Source organism: Sparus aurata, chromosome 13 (genome assembly GCF_900880675.1).
Source record: "Sparus aurata chromosome 13, fSpaAur1.1, whole genome shotgun sequence".
Lineage (NCBI taxonomy): Eukaryota > Metazoa > Chordata > Actinopteri > Spariformes > Sparidae > Sparus > Sparus aurata.
The window spans coordinates 29,644,631-29,660,895 of NC_044199.1; the positions used below are offsets into that span (position 1 = coordinate 29,644,631).

Below are 16,265 nucleotides of genomic sequence, written 5' to 3' on the forward strand. Positions count from 1 at the left end.
GTGTTCTGACCTCCCGCCGCGGGGTGGCGCTCTACGCTGGTCACTGCACGAGTTTGTGCATTGGAGTGTCGCAGTTTTCTTACGTGCAGGTTGAAAGGCACAAACAACCGCTTACCGCACTACAGTCGTCATTTTCTGTTAACTACATTGAGTTTTATTAAGACACCTAACTTGGTGGAATAGCGATGGGGCGCGAGTCGAGGTATGTCGGAAATATCAGGTCAATAAACTGTTTTTATCTTCACTTGAACCGACTGTGACTAACTGCTATGGCTGCTAAATTTAAGCCGTTTTAATTTCGATGGCTAATTTCGATTAGCATGCTAGCTACGACAGTCTGATGTTGGTGCATATCAGTCAGCAGTCAATCCCACATATCCGCGGAGTCTCAATTAATATGAATTGTAACTATCTAAAATTCTAACTATCTATTAATTAAGATGATTGTTATTCTGCTTGGTCTTCAGACACTACAGGAAGCGCTCGGCGTCTCGTGGAAGGTCAGGCAGCCGATCAAAGAGTCGCTCCCCGGACAAACGCTCCAAGAAAGACGAGCGGGACCGAGACCGAAGCAGGAGAGAGCGGTCACGGAGCCGGGACCGCCGCAGGTCCCGGTCCAGAGACAGAAAACGAGCCAGGTGGGTGCTCTGTGCTGTCGCTTATTGGCAACACATGAGTGACAAAGAGAGAAACTGCAGCTGTTTATAGAAATGGTGTCATGGCTGCAAGTGGAGTCAGGTCTGTTTGTGTTTACAACTTTACAGGGCTCCGGTGAAGCGCTGATGAAATCTCAGACCTCGTGTTGTTTTCACTACAATTTCAATGTTTGCTTTCAATTTTATCAGTTTCATGCAGTTTTGACTTGTGCAGTGCTATTTATTCTATATAAGACTGAAGAAGAGGCATGGAAGAGAACTGTTTTGCTGCAGCATCATCACAACTAGATTCATATTTATTTGTTGTACCTGTGACATAATAAACCATGATATCTGCAGCAGGCATCATGAAGTTTTACTTTTAGATGCTTGTGTTGATTACAGTAAACAGTTTTTGGTGGATTGGGCCTGTGTTGTGTGCACAATCGTCAAATCAGTTGAGATTAAAAAGTGAAAAGGATCAGTGTTGTCGCGCTCTGTTATTTATGTTTTCATGTCTTTGCTGTTCAGGCGCTCCAGGAGCAGAGAAAGGAGGAGGTCCAGGAGCCGAGAGAGGAGGAGGTCGGGCAGCAGGACCCGAGCAAGGAGGTCCCGATCTGGTAGCCCCAGCAAGAGCAGAAGAGAGGAAAAGTGAGGCTTATATATATTTAAAAATATCAAGACAGACAGTGACGGCAACACCTGAAATCATTGAGTGTAATTTATGAATAAATGCATCTTTTTGGTGCAGCGTTCATATTTTAGAAGCACACATGGACACACAAGGTGACACATTGAAGTTTGTCAAAACAGCTCGCACAGAGTCAGATACTGTATGTACAGCAACCATTGGTGACAGATAAAGGTAGTTTACCCCTTTTTATGAAACGGCAACAATCTTCTTGATAACATACTTGAATATGATTGTTATAAGTAGGTTTTCTGTCAAAAGCCTTGCAAATTTTCTCAAAATCAACATTAATCTTAACATGCTACCCTTTTACCCCTATTCTCTTTGATGCCATCTTTCCCACAGGTCAAGGAGCAGAGAGAAAGACAACGTTGATCCTGTGTCTGACAAGAAAAAGATTAAAGAGGAGAAAGAGGATGAGAAAGTTGAAGATGTAAGTGCCATGTATTCAGTTGTTGATAACCTCTTAAACATCACCATATAGTAGATGGTTGAAATATTTATGATCTTAATTTTTTTGCCATGCAGCAAGACTTTGACCAGAACAAGCTGGAGGAGGAGATGAGGAAGAGGAAGGAGCGTGTGGAGAAGTGGAGGGAAGAGCAGAGGAAGAAGGCCATCGAAAACATCGGAGAGATCAAGAAAGAACTGGAGGAGATGAAGCAGGGCAAGAAGTGGAGCCTGGAGGATGATGATGGTGAGGAAGCACTGTTATAAACAACTTACTAGGAGTGAGCTGTAGTAACTCAGTTAAATTTATCCTGTAGTTAGAGTATTTGTTCTGGAAGTGTAAAATTTTGAGTTCAATTCCCCCTGCTGAATAAATGAGATGGCACATTCTCCTGATTCCCCAAAATGCTGTCACTTCTTAAGAATTTTTTTGATTGTCAGTTGAACCTTTGATTATTATTATTTCCCATTACAAGTTGTTATGTTTTACTGTTTTTTACTTGCAAATGTTAGGTATTTGTAAGTAGTTAATTAACACGATAAACTTATCAGCACAAACATTAGCCTTACATTGCATCTGACTCTTCATTGCAGACGATGACGAGGATATTTCAGCTCCAATGGAGGCCGACGACGATGAAGAGGTGGAAGGAAAGGGGGAAATGAAAGAGAAGGAGATAAAGGAGGAGAAGACAGAGGAGGGTGAGAAGGAGAAGGAAACCCCAATGGAACAGCTGGCCGAGGAGGACGATGTGGATCCTCTGGACGCCTACATGGAGGAGGTGAAACAGGAGGTGAAGAAGTTCAACATGGGAGGCATGAAAGGAAACGATAAGGTAAGTGTGAGGGGAAATTGCGTCATCACTTAAGCCTGAGGACCAGTCCTCTGATGTTAAATGTTGTCATGGTTATAAAATGTTGTTTTTTAAAGGGTGTTAAAGGGCGATTTCACATGCAGCCACAAGTAGCAGCTAATCATTTAAAAAACTTTGAATAAGGGGCGCCGTTTAGCTCAGTTGGTAGAGTGCGCGACCCATGTGCCGAGGCTCTGCAGCGCACCTGGGTTCAACTCCCAGCCCGGGTCCCTTTGCTGCATGTCACTTCCCCTCTCTCTCCCCCTGTTTCCTGTCATATCTTCAGCTGTACTTTCAATAAAGCCATAAAAAGGCCAAAAAAGTACTTAAAAAAAAACAAAAAAAACTTTGAATAATTAGGATTATGGTTGACCTCTATAAGAAACTGGAAAGAACCACAGAAACACTGATAACCACATCCTGTCACCCTAATTTACTGTACACAGTTATCAAAGTATTTTTGATACCATGTGTTTAGAATGATTAAATATCCAAAGTCAATTTGCGAAATTGTTTTAACTGTAATTAAAACACATGGACAATCCGATTTTAACCCAAGGCTGCACAGCATTCAACATAATTACAAATGTGTTGGAACGTGTTCAGTGACTTTTTCTGTACCTGCGTATCTAGGTTGTTTAATGAGGGAAAAAAAAAAAAAGAAGATCTTTCTTTCAAAAGAGGTATCATTGTTTTTGCAGCCTTACAGAGACAGGTGTAATAACTAATTGGTTCACAGAGCAAACAGAAGAACATATCAAAATATGCATTAAACGGTGTCATTTAAAAGCCAAAAGTACACACATTTAAATACAATCAATTCAAATATACAGTTTTAGTTTTAGTTGCCAGGCTGTTGAAGTCCTACATCTTACCATATGCAAGCTGTGTGTTATCCACACTAAAACACACTGTCAGTAAACCCTTGCATTGACTGTAAAACATTTGCATTCTATACTGTCAGTTGTCAACACATGCATGTGTTTTGTTGTTTCAATCTTCAACAGAAAGGAGCAATGACAGTAACCAAAGTGGTGACAGTTGTTAAAACCAAAAAAGGACCCCACACTCACAAGAAGAAGGGTGAGCTGATGGAGAACGACCAGGATGCTATGGAAGTGAGTTTTTTGTTTGTAGCCCCTAACAATGTTTTGTTGTTTTGTCATCAGCTAAAAGTTATCCTTTACCAAAGCAACATGAGTCCTCTCTCATATTTAAATGTTAAAATGATTTCTTGCTGTTTCGTGAAAAAAGTAGAGATTCTGATTTAACTTCTAATCAGTCACAAAACTTTTTCTGATGGAACACACTTCGAGCTATTCACAACGTTAACAATGTGTTTGACAGTACTCATCAGAGGAGGAGGAGGTGGATCTGCAGACGGCTCTGACGGGCTTCCAGACCAAACAGAGGAAGGTCCTCGAGCCTGTCGACCACGGGAAGATCCAGTACGAGCAATACCGAAAGAACTTCTATGTGGAGGTCCCCGAGCTCACCAGGATGACTCAGGAAGGTCAGTTAATAAAACTGATTAGATCTTCTCCCACCACTGAGTATTTAATACAAAAACGCCTCATAGAATTGAGAGGACATGCATATAGCATGTGTGTTGTACAAATGTTATCTAGCTGTACACATTCAAATACAAGCTTCTGCTGTCAGTGTGTACAGAGATATGTCTGCCAGTTTATCAGGCTATTTGGGCTGTGTATGAAATGTCAAGTATCAAAAGTGAAGTTTAAGTTTATTACTTGAGCATATTCTTAGGCCTGTTTACTTATTCTTTGATCAAATATTTCCTGATCTAAGTGAGAAAACCTTTTTTTACTTTTGTTTTGGAGAAGTTCTTTAACTCTGACACATTCAGTAATTTTTTCGATTGTGTTTAAGGGGCGAAATGGGACAGAAAATATTTAAACTCAGCTATCATAGTGGATACAGTGTCAAAAATGTTAAAGCTAGACAATATGTGAAGTAATATAAAATGCTCAGACTGATATCAGTCTTCAAACTAAAGTGAAGGATTCGTTCTGTTTATACAGTGGCAATAATTTAGTCCGTCAGTGGTGTTTATCCATATTTTGGTTTAATATATTCATTAAATGTTTTCCGTTGACATTGTTTCTGTCGACATTAAAATAAACAAATTTCAGGACAAACAGAAGTCATCTGCTTCAATAAGAGATGGTATTAAATCATCAAGAACTGAAGGGATCAGGCTTGTATATTAGAGCAACCTTACTGAGCATTGATGTGATCTATTAAATAGACGTGTGAATCTTCAGTGGCCTCACGATTCAAGTATGATTCAGCTGTCAGCGATTTGAATGCAAAACAATTCTGCGTGCATCTCTGTGTGGCATCCTCAATGATCTATTACTACTTTTCATCATTTAAATTCCCATTTCATTCAGAAATAATCAGACTACAGCAGTCTACAAATTAAGAGCTGCATCTATTCAACACATCACATTACAAAAAACAAAAAATGTATCCACTGCAGTGCCTTATGTGCTTGTTGTAATTTACAGTAATGTTGTTTTCACGTGGAAGCTTTACGATGAGGCATTCACTGACTCTGCTGCACACACCTTTTTATTAATTTATGGTGGAAATATTAAATTACTTTTTAAGTTTTCACAACTTTTCATCAGTTAATCAAGAAAATCCCTTTAGCACATATGTATTGTATTGTTTAGAATATCTTTATTTATAAGCATTCACTACCTATTTAACATCTTTTTTTTGGCATGTTTTGATCACTACAGATGTGAATGCATTCAGGCTGGAGCTGGAAGGGATTATCGTCAAAGGGAAGGGCTGTCCCAAACCCATCAAGACCTGGGTGCAGTGTGGAGTGTCCATGAAGATCCTCAGCGCTATGAAGAAGTGAGTCTGACTCATGGTGACTGCAAGTGTGATGACCTTTGTTTTTTGAGTGGCAAGAGAGTGATTTATCAGTGATCTTGCTAATAGATAGTCAAAAAAAGATGATGATCCTAAAAAGATAGTGTGGCAGTCCGTTTGTGTATAAATGGCTCAAGCACTGATTTAGGTTTACGTGCAGGAGCTCATGTTTTTGAAATATTGAATAAATTCAACTGGACATGAATTTGCAGGTACAGGACATGTCTTTTGTGATAAACATAATTTAAAAAAATCAGATGCAGATTGTACGCAATATTTTAAACCTTCTGACCATAAAACAATTCATCATATTTCTGTAAATTCCTTTCTCTATAATGCACGTAGGCACGGCTATGACAAGCCCACCCCCATCCAGGCTCAGGCAATCCCTGCCGTCATGTCTGGCCGAGACCTCATCGGCATCGCTAAGACCGGCAGCGGGAAAACCATCGCCTTCCTTCTGCCCATGTTCCGACACATCATGGACCAGAGGCCTCTAGAGGAGTCTGAGGGACCAATCTGTAAGGAATAAATCATTTCATACTGCCATCACTCTAACAATAATGTTTCCTGTTTTTATTGATCATATTCAAATAGAATAAATGAATAACTGAAGTAGGTTGAGACAGAAATTAAGAACTGGGATTGCAGGATGTGGTTTAAGGCCCAAATATAGGTCAAAGGAAGACTAAAATAGGACTCATTTTAATAACCCTCTGGCTGTTTTGTGCTTCAGTAGCATCGCTAATCTTCATCAGCCATCCTATCTCATTTTATCTCAGTTAATGTTCTTGGTAAAATATATTACATCAAATTTTCACACATATTGTGAAAACAGAAGTGCTAAAGATATTCAAAAATGAACATGTACTCTATTCTCCTCATTTTTTCCTTCTTCTGCCACAGCGGTTATCATGACTCCAACCAGAGAGTTGGCTCTGCAGATCACCAAAGAGTGTAAGAAGTTTTCCAAGCCGCTTGGACTCAGGGTGGTGTGTGTTTATGGAGGCACGGGTATCAGCGAACAGGTAAACACACACGCACAATAATGAAACCTTTTTGATTTTAGATACATAGGGCTTTTAATCTCTTACAGTGATTCAATTTTGACGCATTTAGATCAAAATTTTAACACTGACCAAACTCTGAGAAGTTGTTGTTTTATTTTCTTGTTTCACCAGGCTTTTTCTCTGTCTAAAAAGATAGTCTGGCTTCAGTGCTGAAGCATTCAAACTCAGAATCAGAATCGCTCCTTGTATGCTTTCTAGAATATATATTTTAAACAGTGTCTTCATGTAAAGCACAGACTTCCTGAATGTGGCTGTTCCCTCAAAAATTCCCAAATTGTAAAGAAAAAATATAATGTCCAAAGCCTGCACTTCACACACAATAATCATCTCACAGTGCACCGCTTTGCCTAATCTCCTGTGATGTCGAGCATGTAAACAACAGTAATGCCAGCTACTCAGTTGTGAGGCTAAACACTGGTATAAGTGATCCAGAAAACCACATAGCATTACCCTGACTATGATCCTGGTAGTAATGGCTTTGGCATGGTCAGTAAACGCATAAAAACAGAAAAAAATGATGTCACTTGGGCTAAAGACCACAGTTCAAAAATGGGGGGGGGGAGACCCCTTAAAAAACTTGGAAAGTGAGCTTTAACATACCTATGAAGCCCGCTCCTCATCGCTTGCGGCTTGTGTCAGCTTCAACCAGTACAAGCATAACACACCCAAATCTCTGACTGATCTGTTGGTGGTCAAGTTGCATCGTTGGCACCATGTATTATTTTCATTAAACGTCAGACAATCATGTACTTGTGCAATGCTTAATTGGCGAAGTACTCTTTTAGATGAAACAATTAATTCATTAATGAAGAAAAACACCAGCAGATTAATCTAATGAAGTAATGGTTGGTCGCAACCCAAACTTGGCAACATTGATTTCCAACTAAGATGTTCTGTAAAATAAGTAAGAACTGCTATTTTTCGTCAGCTTTTACATTTGGACTTTGAACATTGCATTAATACTGTCAGTTGTTGTCGGTTTCCAGATTGCTGAGCTGAAGAGAGGAGCTGAGATCATTGTGTGCACACCGGGAAGAATGATTGACATGTTGGGGGCCAACAGCGGTGAGTTCACACACCTGGACCCTCTCACTTCTTTACTCTGATTGGCTGTGAAGCACTTTTAATGCCTTGTGAACCTTTTGCTCATTACCTCGCATGTATTAAATGTAACAGTATGATAAATAACATAATGATCCAAGTCAGTACCACTTACTAAACTGTCGACATTATTTGACCACCTTTGGGATCAGTCATATCCACAAGACAGTGATGTGTTTCCTGAAGATCAGGGCAAGTGCAGGTAGGTGCATCTGGTGCTGCTCCCTCTGGTTCCTCACACTTGTGACTTGATCATTGTTCACTTGCCAGTGACGACAAAAATGTTTGATAAGTGTATTGTAACATTCTGTATCAGGATATGTAATTTGTGATGTTAAGTCAGAGTAGCTTGAATTCTCAGCCAGGGCTCTACGATGTTATTGTGTTACTACATACTGTATACTCGCATGATTAAATTCAAACTGCCTAGAAGAGATAAAGGTGCATCTTAATATTCAAAGCACAGCTGGAGATTTTCCAGTTATTTCCACAAATCTCACATCCATAATATCTGAGCTGTCTCCCTCATTATCTTTAATTTGGAGCTCATGTTGCTCCTGAGAATAAATTTCATTGTAGAGCCCTGCACAGCGCTGAACATTTGCATAAAAATGTGAAGAAATACTTGGAAATCGTTTTGTGATATTGTTGTTGCTGACCCTGTTTTATTGTACGTGTGTGAATCTTTAATGACTCTCTGAGCACTCATTGTACTGTAATAGAAGGGCTTTTTGGTGTTTCCACACATGCGAGGTAATCTGTAATATGTTTCCCTTGTAGGTGAAAAGGCGCTTGGTCAGATAATGCTTGATGGGGCTCCATCTCTTGTATTGTATCTTGAGGCTGTTTTGTGACTTTTACAGGTCCCTCATGCCCCTGAGATGGTACGCAAGATCAGAGTCAACCAAAAACAAATAAAAAAAAAAAAGAGAAACGTTTTGAAGTATTAGTAAAGATAAAACCCTGGCCGGTTGAAACTAGTTCTCAGAAGAATGTGCTGAAATTTTGTCAAGTAATGTTGAATAGTTGTATCCTGAAAAAGGCTGTCTGTTTTTGGTAGTTAGTGTTTTTTGAAGAAAGCAGCGCAGACTTTGACTTGTGGTTAACTGTTTCCATCTCGCTCCTCTCACTCGGTCTGTAGGTCGGGTCACCAACCTGCGCAGAGTTACATATGTGGTGTTGGACGAAGCAGACAGAATGTTTGACATGGGCTTCGAGCCACAGGTGGGTGTCCCACTATATTTAATAATTTTTCTGTATCTCCTGCTGACATTCCTGGGTACTCAATTAAAAATTTTGAAAACAAAAACTGTTAAACTGGAAATACACACATAATGAACCGTGTTTCCTCTAGGATTTTTTTCAGCAGCGGGGGCAGGCTCTCTGGGGAGCCGTGGCGGCATAAACAAATGAGACTTGACTGCAGATTTTACTTTTATGCCCAGCATAATCCCCCCTTTTATTGAATAGCTGGCATGGAAAATGGCTTTTTAAAGGCTGAATGTAAAAATAAAAAATAACAAAAAATACAACAATAAAATATTTTTTTTTTTTTATTTAATTTTGATTTAATTTAATTTAGGGTCCCAGCCTGATAGCCTGTGCTTCCCTTTAGGTTTTTCTCCTCTACTCTCATCTCTCTCTCCTGCACCATCACTTTGCTCTCCTGCTCCTTCACTTGGCTCCCCCCCTGCTGTACTCTGCTCTCCTTCACTTTGTTCCACTGCTCCTCCCTGTCTAATGTTACTTGTCTTATACGATTACATAAAACATTAACATTAGATAATTTACACTCACATCACATCTGATTACAAGGGTGAACACAATTTTTTACCATCATCATTTGAGTCAGTAAAAGGCTAATGATACCTGACCAGCGTCATCTTCATCAGGTGTCTTTCTCTTCTTTGAGAAATATTTGAACAAGCTCATCTGAAGATGCAGTCAGCAGATACATCATGGCGTGTATATATTCGCTTAATGCTATCAGTTAGTTTACTCACATTAGCGACACTGAGTTGAGTTGGCACCGGGCCCAATTAATTAAGCTACCGATATGTTACATAACCTTAGCTGGCCATCAATATTTTGCGAATGTCTATTGAACTTATAAAATCTATCAGAGTTTTCTTAAGCTAATAAGTCTACCTTTTCTCCGGTGAGTCGTTGCCCTATTCTCAAGATGACACTCCTCTGACTCTCCGACCTGGTGCCTGGGTGCTTGACGTGATGTCACTTTCAAGGCCGCGCTCTCGCAAGTAATTAACGTCTTCTCCAAAGAGTAGATACTGAGCAAGATAGTTATCTAGTTTACCTCAGCACTCGAGACACCCGACCCAGTGCAGGACTCTGCTGTGAAGGTGGAGATATGATGCGGCGGTGGTGTTTTTGCGACAATTAAAAAAAAATAAAAGAGAGAAATTTGAAGGAGCGGCGGCTGGGATTTAGATGAATGTAGAGGAAACACTGATGAATCCAGCATAGTTGCAAAGATGAATTGGTCAATAAAACATTTAATTTACATAACAATGATGTTAAACAGTCTTCATGTAAGCCGTTATCTCACATAGTCAGTAGAAACTAGTTGTATAATGATGGTGTCCCATGGGTGCTTGAAATCCTTGAAATTTTGTGAATTAAAAACCAAGGCTTTGAAAGTTTTCAATAATAGACATAAATAAACACAGGTCATTGAAAGTTCTTGAATTTATTTATATACTTTGTGCAAGGAATTATGTTAAAGTTTGTTAGATTTTTGTTTTCTTAAATTGTTCTCCGTGTGTCTCAACCTAAGTTGAGTTGAGTGCTTTCATTTGACAGAATTGGGCCTGGACAGTCCTTGAAAAGTCTTTCATTTTGATGTGTAAGGTGGTGTTGGGACCCTGATAATGGCATAAATACTTGAACCCCCCAAAAAAGCTCCTTGGTTGCTCACCAGTTAGAGAATGTGCTCTAGAAGGCTCAGTAGCGGCCTGTGTTCGAATCCAGCCTGTAGCCCGTTGCTGCATGTCATCATCTTTGTTTACCTGTTCTCCTGTCTGACTGTACAAGCTTTCCAATAAAAATAAAGTCTAAAAGCCCATAAATGTTAAATGTATTATTATTGTTATTATTATGATTCTTATGAAATACTCTAAAAAGAAAAAAAAATGTAATTGACAGAATTCAGTAACATCTAGTTGCCATCTGGTCCCTCTCCCAGGTGATGCGTATTGTGGACAATGTGCGTCCAGACCGTCAGACGGTTATGTTTTCGGCCACCTTCCCCAGAGCCATGGAGGCGCTGGCTCGTAGGATCCTGGCCAAGCCCATTGAGGTCCAGGTGGGGGGCCGCAGTGTCGTCTGCTCTGATGTCGAACAGCACGTGGTAAATCTACGTTTCATCTCTATCTCGTTAATAATGCTTTATTTATAGGCCATATTTGGATTATCACATATTATTCTTTTTATGATAACACAGTCCATGTCAGATCCTCATCTCTCTCCATATCCCCCTCTCCTTTTTTTGCAATTGTTTCTGTAGCTGGTGATTGATGAGGACAAGAAGTTCTTGAAGCTACTGGAGCTGCTGGGTCACTACCAGGAGAAGGGCTCAGTCATCATCTTTGTGGACAAGCAGGAGCATGCAGACGCACTGCTGAAAGACCTGATGAAAGCCTCGTACCCCTGCATGTCCCTACATGGAGGTGAGTGGTCACATTTGGGATGCAATCATAACATCTTGTTGGCTGGATGTTTTTACCTTTCACAAGTTTCTATCCAGAATTAAACATTTTTGACTGAACTTCACCAAAATGTCAATGTAAACTGTATTAATCTCAGAGTAAGGCATTAAGGATAACATGGGCAAGATGGCTAGATTTCTGCTGAGGCAATGGTCGATTAAGAGAACATTTCTGAGCTTGGATTCCTCAACATAAGAAGAATATGCTTGTGTTTGGAAATAACTTGATGAGGAAAGAAATGCCACTGGACAATCCTGTCTAATATTTGGTATTTCATAAATTCCTTTCCTTCTGTACTCTTAGGAATTGACCAGTATGACAGAGACAGCATCATCAATGACTTTAAGAATGGAGCATGTCGCCTGATGGTTGCCACCTCTGTGGCAGCCAGAGGTCTGGACGTCAAGCAGCTGATCCTGGTGGTCAACTACAACTGTCCTAACCACTATGAGGACTACGTCCACAGAGCCGGACGCACAGGCCGAGCAGGCAACAAGGTCGGCTTCTTCAAACTGAATTTGTGTTGTGTTTCTGACGCTTATTTTTAGGCCTACGGATGTTTATATCTTTGTATGTCTCTACGTTCTGTCCCTTCTTTTAGGGTTATGCCTACACCTTCATCACAGACGATCAGGTACGCTATGCTGGTGACATCATCAAAGCCTTGGAGCTGTCCGGCTCTCCTGTCCCACCTGAACTGGAGCAGCTTTGGGCCTCCTTCAAAGACCAACAGAAAGCGGTAAGATGAGGGGAAAGGGTGTCTAAAACAGTTAACAGTGTGTGCGCATCATGAGGCAGTGGGAGGAGGAAATTGTTTGAATTTCTGAAATCTTTACCAATGTAATTATAAGAATTCATGTATGGTGAAAATGAAGCTGTCCCTTGATTTAAATTTTGTATTTTTTTTTCTTTTTTTAAATGCTTCAACCAGCCAGCTTGGCTTCCTTTACACTTACAGAGCACTGACTCACTGTTGCATATTGCACTCATCATTTGCTCATTATCTCTCAAGAAGATTTGCTTAGAATGAGTACATCAGTATAAAAATAAACATATGTAAATATGTTAAAGCTCTGCTGTCTCAATTATTAAGTAGGCCCAGTTTGATAATTTGGAAACTCTTGACAAAGACATTAATTTACCAGGGTTCGTACGGGTGCTTGAATTCCTTGAAAGTGCTTGAATTTCATTGTTGTGTTTTCAAGGTCTGAAAAGTGCTTGGATTTTAGCTTAAGTGCTTGAAAGTGCTTGACATTATAACTCTGTGTCTTGGCAACATTGGGATCAGACTGGATAGTTTTCTTATTACAAAGAGAAATAAAACCAGTGTGTGTGTGTGAATCATCACACATCCAGCCTGGTAGCAATAGAGAAGGACGGCTGAGGAGAAGGTGAATTTGATGCAATTTGGACTGATGACACGTTCGATATTAATAAACTTTGATATATAAGCGAAAAGCTTATAAAAGTTTATGTCAGAAAAGAAAATTACAGGGTGCTCTCAGGTCTCTCTTTGTCCTGGTGCAAGTGTACCTGAAGAACGCCAAGTGGCTTCCCTTTTTTATTGTGATACATTATTGTGATAAAAATTGAAAAAATAATCATGAGTATATATATTCCTGTAGATATGTATTTTAAATTGTGTAAATGACCCTTAAAAGTGCTTGAAAAGTGCTTGAATTTGACCTTGAAAAATGTGTACGAACCCTGATTTACTGTTTTTTTTCTCCTGTCCTTTTTCTATGCAGGAGGGTAAGACCATTAAGAGCAGCAGCGGCTTCTCAGGAAAAGGTTTCAAGTTTGACGAGACAGAGCATGCCTTGGCCAATGAGAGGAAGAAGCTGCAGAAAGCTGCTCTTGGACTGCAGGACTCTGATGACGAGGACGGAGCCCTGGATGTGAGTTACATTTAAATTTCACAGTACTGGCAAACAAATCTTTGGTATCTTATGTTTCCCAGTTACAATTTCAAAATTATTCTCGTTAATAATATCACAGCTCAAATCTATCTGAATCATCTCTCTTTTCTCAGATTGAGGAGCAAATCGAGAGCATGTTCAACTCTAAGAAGAGGGTGAAGGATCTGTCTGCTCCTGGGTCAGCCGCCGGCCCTGCAGGAACCGTTACCTCAACAGCATCTGTTCCCGGAGGGCTGCCAGGCCTCGGACCCACGTCTGCAGGAAACATCCAGAAACTGGAGATGGCCAAGAGGCTGGCGCTCAAGATCAACGCTCAGAAGAACCTGGGCGCCGAGGCTCAGGTAGGTCCAACTGAGGTTAAATGTGTCAGTGCAGGAGGTGTGTTTGCATTCATAGCGAGACGTGGAAAGCCAGAGGAACAAACTCGAAATATCCAAACGCTGTCAATGCCTCGTTTCTTTTGCCATTTATTTCATTTTTTTGGTTTGTTTTATTTTTCTGTATTCTTTCTCTCCAACAAATATCAAACTTGTTTTTCTCTTCCTGTACAGGACGTGATGCAGCAGGCCACCAACGCAATCCTGCGTGGAGGCACCATCATGACCCCCTCGGTGTCAGCCAAGACCATCGCGGAGCAGCTGGCGGAGAAGATCAACGCCAAGCTGAACTACACCCCCGTGGAGAAGCTGGAGGAGGAGCGGCAGGCGGCTGAACAGGCTGAGACCGTCAAGAGATACGAAGAGGAGCTGGAGATCAACGACTTCCCTCAGGTCAGCAGTGCGCGCTTTGTCATGAGAGGTTCTGCTAATACCACAAGCTGTAGTCTTACTCAGTCATGTTCAACTTGCCTTCACAAGTGTCCAGGAGCCACAGATAATAGGAAATATAATATATATCATATTTTGGTTTAAATCCGAAGTTTCATTTTTATGGAGCACACTTTATCAAGTATCTTTGACAGTCCCAGATATCTTTATTTGATCCTAGATTCCACCCTATATTAAATGAGGACACAAAAAATAATAAGCAAGGAATCTTATATGTGAAAGTGTTTAGCGCTTGAAAACTCAACTAATCTGTTTCATCAGCAGGCCCACACAAACTTTGACGACAACGCCGCAGATTTTACAGAGAGAGATGCTGCTCAAAACGTTAACACATCTCGCCCCCTTGTGCATCATGGAGACAGTCGAGTTGTCAGTGTTAAGATCAAAGTTTGTGGTGCAGCTAAGGAACTAAGAATTAAATATTTATTTTCCCCGTGCTTGAGATCATTTTAGGTTGTTGTAATCTATACTTTTTGTTTTATTTATTTATTTTAAAAACAGCCTTCATTATCTTGGAAAAATAAATATCTTCTGTCATTTTACAAGTAAACAATCCCCCTGAATTCCACAGATTTGTTGTTATGGGTTACCGCTGAAAACGGTGAAGAGGAGAAAAAGGGAATAAATCCAGATTCTATTTTGGTCAGTTCATCATGAATGTGTCGATGTGATTTGATTGACAGTGGAGGCTACACAAACAACAGCCTCACAACTGTCATCAGACAAACATGAGAAACCATCAAAACGTTGGATTACATGGCTCATCATAAAAACTAATTACATGATTTTGATTTCAGGGTGTTTTTTAAAATGTTGAAAAACGTATTTTAGTAGCAAGTCACTGCTGATTGTGTTTAAATACTTTTGTTAAGACTTTGGTATCATGCTACTATTTTCCTTTGTCTTTTTCTGTTCTTCCTCAGACGGCCAGGTGGAAGGTGACTTCTAAAGAGGCTCTGCAGAGGATCGGTGAATACTCTGAAGCCGCCATCACCATCAGAGGAACCTATTTCCCTCCAGGCAAAGAGCCCAAGGAGGGAGAACGCAAAATCTACCTGGCTATTGAAAGTATGTGCCAGGGAAATTATATTTCAGTTTTACTTTCCAGAATGCATCTCCCAATATTTCATGTACCTCTGATGTCTAATACTGTACATTAATGTGTTGTCGTCTAGGTGCAAATGAACTGGCTGTACAGAAAGCCAAAACAGAGATTACACGGTTAATCAAAGAGGAGCTCATCAGATTAGTAAGTATCAATCACACTGATGGATGTCACGCTGATATCAAGATAAAAAGGAGCCCGTTTGAGAGTTTGTCTGACGCTAGATATGTAGAGCAGGTGTGTGTTCAGCAAATATCTATGAAAGATGTCACTAATTCTCTTTTTCCCTCCTTTTTTTTTTTAGCAAAATTCGTATCAGCCGACGAGCAAAGGCCGGTACAAAGTATTGTAGAGGAGGAAGCGAGGCTCTCTGGAGGCGTTTCCATCTCTCACCAGTCTCCTGTCATCTCTACTGTTGCATCAAAGTGGTTGAAGAATATTTTAGTCTATATTTTTTAAAAATGTTTCCTCCAATGGCCTAAGTTTAGTGAATGTTTTTTTTTTCCTTAGTTTCAGTTGATTTTATATATTGACAGACCATAAATACCAAAAGCATCAGACCTGATGCTGTGTAGACCTCTGGTGTCATTGAGCCATTTGTAATGTCTTTAAATATAAGACCTGTTCTCTTTAATGTTATTTTTTTGTTGTCATATTTCCCCCTGTTGTATGTACAAGAAAACATACCACTCATTTACTAAGAGATCCCAGATGTTTTTACTTTTCCTCACAATAAAACAGTGTGTTGCTAAGGAAATGAGTTGTTTTTTTTGTCCAGCTGTTTGCATTAACGGGTCTAATAGATGCTGTGTGCCCTTACTGAATGTTTAAATTATTCAACAAGCTTTCGTTTGTATATTATTCATCAGTAGTGGGTCGTGCTGCTTGCACTGAAACTGGATTATGTCTCAATTTCGAGACTATAACATTAAAACATACATTTAAAAATGTATATTTGTTGTAAATAAACAATCTTATTTG

General features: G+C 40.0%; 1 protein-coding gene across 2 annotated transcripts; it reads left to right on the forward strand.

The window, feature by feature from the left end:
* The first annotated feature begins 43 nt into the window (after positions 1–43).
* ddx46 (DEAD (Asp-Glu-Ala-Asp) box polypeptide 46) lies at positions 44–16,041 on the forward strand. 2 transcript variants are annotated; one of them, XM_030438395.1, is made up of 23 exons: positions 44–202; positions 468–638; positions 1,167–1,286; positions 1,672–1,759; positions 1,855–2,023; positions 2,371–2,612; positions 3,638–3,748; positions 3,978–4,143; positions 5,399–5,519; positions 5,883–6,058; positions 6,444–6,565; positions 7,594–7,672; positions 8,850–8,932; positions 10,911–11,075; positions 11,232–11,394; positions 11,737–11,930; positions 12,035–12,172; positions 13,182–13,331; positions 13,466–13,693; positions 13,904–14,122; positions 15,103–15,247; positions 15,355–15,428; positions 15,589–16,041. In XM_030438395.1, exons 1-23 carry the CDS (start codon positions 186–188, stop codon positions 15,634–15,636), a joined length of 3,189 nt encoding a protein of 1,062 aa, XP_030294255.1. In that variant the 5' UTR covers positions 44–185; the 3' UTR covers positions 15,637–16,041. The 2 variants fall into 2 exon arrangements, with proteins under 2 accessions (XP_030294255.1, XP_030294254.1); XM_030438394.1 differs by having other exon boundaries at positions 80–220.
* Positions 16,042–16,265: the final 224 nt, after the last annotated feature.

What these genes read in the sequence shown, in the direction of transcription:
- ddx46 (XM_030438394.1), top strand. Translation starts at nt 186, where the DNA reads ATGGGGCGCGAGTCGAGGTATGTCGGAAATATCAG. An exon ending in ACGAGGACGGAGCCCTGGAT is followed by an intron (nt 13,332 to 13,465) that starts GTGAGTTACATT and finishes CTCTTTTCTCAG; the next exon opens with ATTGAGGAGCAAATCGAGAG. An exon ending in AATCTACCTGGCTATTGAAA is followed by an intron (nt 15,248 to 15,354) that starts GTATGTGCCAGG and finishes GTTGTCGTCTAG; the next exon opens with GTGCAAATGAACTGGCTGTA.